This window comes from Primulina tabacum, chromosome 10 (genome assembly GCF_025594145.1).
Source record: "Primulina tabacum isolate GXHZ01 chromosome 10, ASM2559414v2, whole genome shotgun sequence".
NCBI classification, from domain to species: domain Eukaryota; kingdom Viridiplantae; phylum Streptophyta; class Magnoliopsida; order Lamiales; family Gesneriaceae; genus Primulina; species Primulina tabacum.
Window position 1 is genome coordinate 9,703,983 of NC_134559.1, and position 6,026 is coordinate 9,710,008.

The following is a 6,026-nucleotide window of genomic DNA, read 5'->3' on the forward strand; positions in this document are numbered from 1 at the left end:
TAAATAAATATACACAAATAACACTAATTTACGTAGAAAAAAAAATTCATGCAATCCAATCTTTTCTTTTCTAGAAAAAGAATTAATTTGGAATTAGCCAAAAATCTAGAAATAAAAAAAAGGATTAGGCAAGCATAGTTTAGGCCTGGTGGAGCGAATCACGATCGATTAACTAATACTGATTTTGATCATTTAAATAGTCAAACATCAAAAGAAACGACGACGTTGGATATTATTGACGTGTCTAACATCATGTTACCATTTAAGAGGAAAATAGATTGAAAACGTAAAAGAAGTGAAGTTAATTTTAATTAACATATTATCAAAATTTTCTAATCTAAGGCAATTTACATAACAGCAACAATCGCTGTTTTCCCTTATTTTTATATTCCCCTAATAAATTTCAGTTCCCAACTTTACTCAAAGGGCCCATATAAATTAATTAATTAACTGAATTCGAAATTAAATATTATCAATTAATTAAAGAAAATGGATAATGATTTAAATGGCATGTATAATAAATAGTAAATGGAGATTCACACAAGTTGAGCAACTTCCAGACAAACAAACTGCAAATAGAACGAAACTTCCACATCATAGCCATATAATTTCCTTTTATATATGGTTCCACTAAATTATTTTATTCAAATAAATGAAAAAATGTGGGATCACACCAGCTAAAATAACAAATTCAATGTAATTAAATTTTATTTACATTTGTCCCCATTATTAATGTTTAACTTATAACATTAATATTTGTTAAAAAAAAGTATATGTGCGTTTATATTAAAAAGAGTAGGTCTCTTGTGAGACGGTCTCACGAATCTTTATCTGTGAGACGGGTCAACCCTACCGATATTCACAATAAAAAGTAATGTTCTTAGCATAAAAAGTAATAATTTTTCATGGATGACACAAATAAGAGATATGTTTCACAAAATACGACCCGTGAGACCGTCTCACACAAGTTTTTGTCATTAAAAAATCAATAATTATTTTATTTAACATAAAAAGGATTTGATAATCATATTCAATTTTGCCCCAAAATCACACTAAAATTTCCAAGAATTTAGTGGTTTTCTTGTCAAAGATTAACTCATGGTTTTCCAGAACTCAAATAAAACGAAGGTACCATATGTACACTTTGACCAGAATTTTCGTGTGTTTTTTATAAAATATTTTAACATAAAAGAATATCATAAATATTTCTCCTATATTATATATCATTATCAAACTAATTAAGCCTTTTTTGAGCTTTCATATATTAAAAATTCTAATATATTTTATAAAAATAAAATTTTATTATTTTAAAATATACAAAAAATTATCATTTTCAACAAAATTTATCAAGTACTCCCTCCATCTTCTTCCTCATGCCCCCACCATGGTGTGCTCACGTGCTATCAAACAAGACCTCCCATCCCATGCAAATCTCACTATAAATACTTGTATCCTCCACCTTCAGAACTCACCATTTTTAGAATAACAAATACCTTCTTCTTCACAAGCCAAACAAGCATAATAATTTCATGGAAAATCCATCTAAGATCGCCATTATCGGAGGCGGCATCAGCGGCATCGCCGCAGCGAAGCAACTCCGGAAGCACAACCCGGTGGTGTTCGAAGCCACGGACTGCATCGGTGGGGTTTGGAAGCACTGCGCTTTCCGTACCACCAAGCTGCAGACCCCTCGGTGTGACTACGAGTTCTCGGATTTCCCGTGGGCTGAAAGGGATAACTCCAGTTTCCCTTCTAATATAGAGATATTGGAGTATGTGCATCAATATGCGACGCATTTTGATGTGCTGAAGTTCGTGGAATTCAACTCCAAGGTGGTCGAGATTCGGTTCATCGGCGAGCGCCGGAAATCCGATGAATACGGGAGTTTACTGTCCGGTCAGCCTGTTTGGGAAGTCGGAGTCCAAACAAGCGGATCGGAGACAATTCAGGTTGGTAAATCTCTTGGGTATTATTATGACAATATGTTTAATTATCTCATTGCGAGTCAAATAAATATCAGAATTTTTATATTTTAGTTTGAAATCTCATTTTATTAAGTTCCCACAAATTTAATTTAATTTAATTTTCTGCTTAAAACAAATTATTTCAAATTCAAGTTCAACTGGTTTGAAAGTTATATTTTGAGCTTACAGATTCATTAATTGTAAGCCACGTTATAAAAATGATTTTTTTTCAATATATAGGAACAAAATAATTAAAATAATGATTGGAACTTGTAAAATACTTACTCATATTTAGCCCTAAATTCGATAATTTTAATATAAAATGAATATTTTAAAATCATTTATTTTTCGACGAATTTGGTTAATTGTTTCGAAGTATTAATATCCCTAAAAACTGGAAAATAAATAAATGAATTTATAAAATTGGTAGCTTTATGTAGAGAACATGCATGCATGTAAAACTTTTACGTCCCAACATTATATATATTTCTATCAACGAGAATTTTAATTTTATTTCATATTTCATTTTAAAATAAATAATATCTAAACCCTTATATTTATTTCGATTCTTAGTGGCGTACGTTCGAGTGTGTGGTGATATGCGCCGGGAAATATGGCGATATCCCAATGATACCGAAATTCCCACAAAACAAAGGACCTGAGGTTTTCAAAGGGAAAGTTCTGCACACTCTTGATTACTGCAAGATGAACCAAGAGGAAACAACTCAATTGCTCAAAGGGAAGAAGGTGGTAATATTTGGATACAAGAAATCTGCCATTGATTTGGCATATGAATGTGCTCTAGAGAATCAAGGTATGATTTTATACAATATTATATATGTACACACACATACATACATATAATATATATGTGTGTGAATATCATGTGTGCTCGCGCTCGTTTGCCATGTGGGCGCTTCTTTTAGGATTTATAGCTGATGCTAAAGATGTTTCATGGTTACGATACAGTGAAGCTAGAAGAGACAGCCTGATTAAAATACATTTTTATAGCTCATACATAAGTTTTTTCAAGAAAATTAATGTGTCTTTCAAAAGCAAAATATTTTAAGGGTTTGCCACCTTAAAAAAGTGATTTTTCATTTTCACCTAAAGTGTTTTCTTTAACCCCCTGACAATTTCTTATAATCAAATATTAATAAAAAAAATTCTCTGCTTCTAAAGTTAATTTTCTTGATAACGTGGTTGACTGATAAGTCAACCTTCCAATATTTTTGTTTTATAAGCAATTTATTCAATAAATTATTCAGCCAAGTTTCAAGAACTATTCCGTCAACTCAAAATTAGTTTAACCTTTGAATAACAATTTCTCCATTCTACATAAATTTCAAGGAATTCCATTACATATGATACGTTTTCTCTCCATCTTTAGACAAGGTTTTTGCATGAAATTTTATGAAATACCTAGGTTGTTCTGTTTTGGATTCTAGTCCTCGAAGTAGTCGAAATTTGGTATTCGTCCCGCAAATCTATGGTAAAGTATGATTAAATACCAAAAAAAATTCAACTTATGGGACCAAAATCCGAAACAGGACAACTTAGACGATGATTTTAACGATATTGATATGTTGTCGTGTATATTAAATACACAGGACCAGAAGGCCAAACTTGTACCTTGGTTATAAGGACCCTGCGTTGGACAGTTCCCCATTATTCAGTATGGGGTTTGCCTTTTTCCATGTTCTATTCCACAAGGGCTGCACAATTCCTCCATGAAAGACCCAATCAAGGATTCTTTAGGTCCCTTGTTTGCACCGCACTCTCTCCTGTGGTAACATTCTACATATATGTTATTTTTCAAATCTTAGCGTTCTAGTGGAGGGAGAACTTAACATTTTTTTTCATGGTTTTCGTAGAGAAAAATTTTGTCAAAGATTATTGAATCATACTTGACATGGATTCTTCCGTTAGAGAAGTATGGACTGAAGCCCGATCATCCTTTCGAGGAAGATTACGCGTCGTGCCAAATGCCTATCTTGCCTGAAAATTTCTTCGTTGAGGCAGACAAAGGGAAGATTGACTTCAAAAGAACTTCGAAGTGGGGTTTTTGGGAAGGAGGAGTCGAGCTCGACGATGGAAGCAAACTGGAGGCGGACGTCGTGGTTCTTGCAACGGGTTTCGATGGAAAGCAGAAGCTGAACGCCATGATCCCTGATCCATTCCGAAGTTTGCTCGAGTTACCTTCCGGCATGATGCCCTTATACAAGTACTACAAATTCGCTATTTCATTAAAGTACTATGAAACTATTTTTTTTGGTTGATTCGTCTCTCATCAACTCGAACTTTTGTTACGTTTTTAGAGGAACGATCAATCCGTTTATCCCCAACATGACATTTGTCGGCTACATCGAGAGCGTCTCCAATCTCCACACGGCCGAGATACGCTGCAAATGGCTGTCGAGGCTCGTGGACAACAAATTCAAACTCCCGAATGTCGAAAAAATGCTCTTGGACACGATGGAGGAGATAGATATCATGAAGAGGACTACTCGATTCTACAAGAGAAGCTGCATCTCTACTTTCAGCATCAATCATACAGATGAGATTTGTGAAGAAATGGGATGGAAAGCATGGAGGAAGAGCAACTGGATTGCTGAGGCTTTTAGCCCTTATAACAGCCAAGACTACGCAGAAAAGGAAGAATGATTAAGAATCTCATTGACCTCACACAAATTAATATTTGTTGTTTTATTTATTCCTTTTTATTAAGTAATAAAATGTTACTCCATTCTTGTAATAGGTCGATAATCGACACAATCGCATGGAAAAATAAAGAAATTTTTAAATGAAAATTAATAAAATAAATGTTGGTTAGCTCTACAATCCTTCTTTTTATTTGAATATACAGTGTTGTGACACATATCATGCGTGTGTTTCATATAATAATTAGATATTGAAGTAGTTTTTTTAAAAAAAAAATTGAAATGGTAAGAGCAAAAATAAAATGGGGTTTAACTTTAATAAATAGTAAAAATATTCTGCTATTCTGATATTCAAATTCGATAGAGATAAAATTTGAATTGGAACGGTCGACCCCATATTTTTTTTGAATTTCATCGGGCCATAATTGTATATAGTGGGCTGTTTGTGTTAATACTTGGGCCAAGAATCATGGATCGATACCACTTAAAACTTGAATGGTATATCGAGATGGAAAATCCAACACCTACCTAGTCACTGAGGCCAGGCCAGTATAAAATTTCCCATCACAATCCCAACATCATTGTAGTTGTAGATGTCCGTCACTTTTACCAAAATTTATATTTGATGACGATGATATAATTTGAATATTTAGAGTTGCGTAAAATTATTGCTCTCTAACAATCCATCTCCTTATCATCGGAAAAGCTTCCGACTTATGAAAATTAGGCATGTGGCCTTCACTATGACATTTGTTGTGAGACCAGGAGGATGTACCCAAAGTTAGAATGTATGGTAATTGAATAAACCTACTCTTTTAAGTTAAGTAGTCCATACATGTCTTTTTATTCTCTACGTACATGATCGTAAACACACATGCTCACGCACGCGATCATGTACAAACGTATATGTATTTGTTAGCGTTCACATGTCACGTGCACATACATAGAGATATTTCGTATATTTTTTGTAAAAGTTCTAGAGATATATACACTATAGATTATCGATAAAGATAATTGTGTACACCTAAAAGAGAACAAGATTATGTAATCAAAATTAAGTTAGTTTAAACCCTCAACTTCCATAATGTAGCATATCATCTGTATATATATGGACTTCATTGTGATTTAAATGCAAAATACAAAAAAATGGAAAACAACAACATTAAATTTAAACACCTAGGCCGACACCTCATACAGTAGACAACATGCATGGCAGAATATAGGGCTTAGGCAAATACCCTAGGATAGAGGGTAAGTGGAACATATAAGCTAATCTATACAATTTTCAAAATAGGAATGAATTGTTCTGAACTCGAGTAAAATAGGGATTTGCTACATTTGGTCTCAATTTATTCCCACGACTTTTCAGAGGATTAATACGTTGCTTCTGTTGTATGGGGTA

At 33.4% G+C, this 6,026-nt stretch overlaps 1 protein-coding gene across 1 annotated transcript; it reads left to right on the top strand.

Moving 5' to 3' along the window:
- The first annotated feature begins 1,498 nt into the window (after window positions 1-1,498).
- On the top strand, window positions 1,499-4,794 carry LOC142505723 (putative flavin-containing monooxygenase 1). The gene is made up of 5 exons (XM_075618826.1): window positions 1,499-1,949; window positions 2,538-2,778; window positions 3,575-3,753; window positions 3,839-4,188; window positions 4,283-4,794. The coding sequence occupies exons 1-5, from the start codon at window positions 1,530-1,532 to the stop codon at window positions 4,626-4,628; spliced, it is 1,536 nt and encodes a 511-aa protein (XP_075474941.1). The 5' UTR covers window positions 1,499-1,529; the 3' UTR covers window positions 4,629-4,794.
- Window positions 4,795-6,026: the final 1,232 nt, after the last annotated feature.

Excerpts from the sequence above, each read along its gene's own strand:
- LOC142505723 (XM_075618826.1), top strand. The coding sequence starts at position 1,530 with ATGGAAAATCCATCTAAGATCGCCATTATCGGAGGCGGCATCAGCGGC. Across the intron at positions 3,754-3,838 it reads GCACCGCACTCTCTCCTGTG|AGAAAAATTTTGTCAAAGAT; the intron begins GTAACATTCTAC and ends TGGTTTTCGTAG. Across the intron at positions 4,189-4,282 it reads GGCATGATGCCCTTATACAA|AGGAACGATCAATCCGTTTA; the intron begins GTACTACAAATT and ends TTACGTTTTTAG.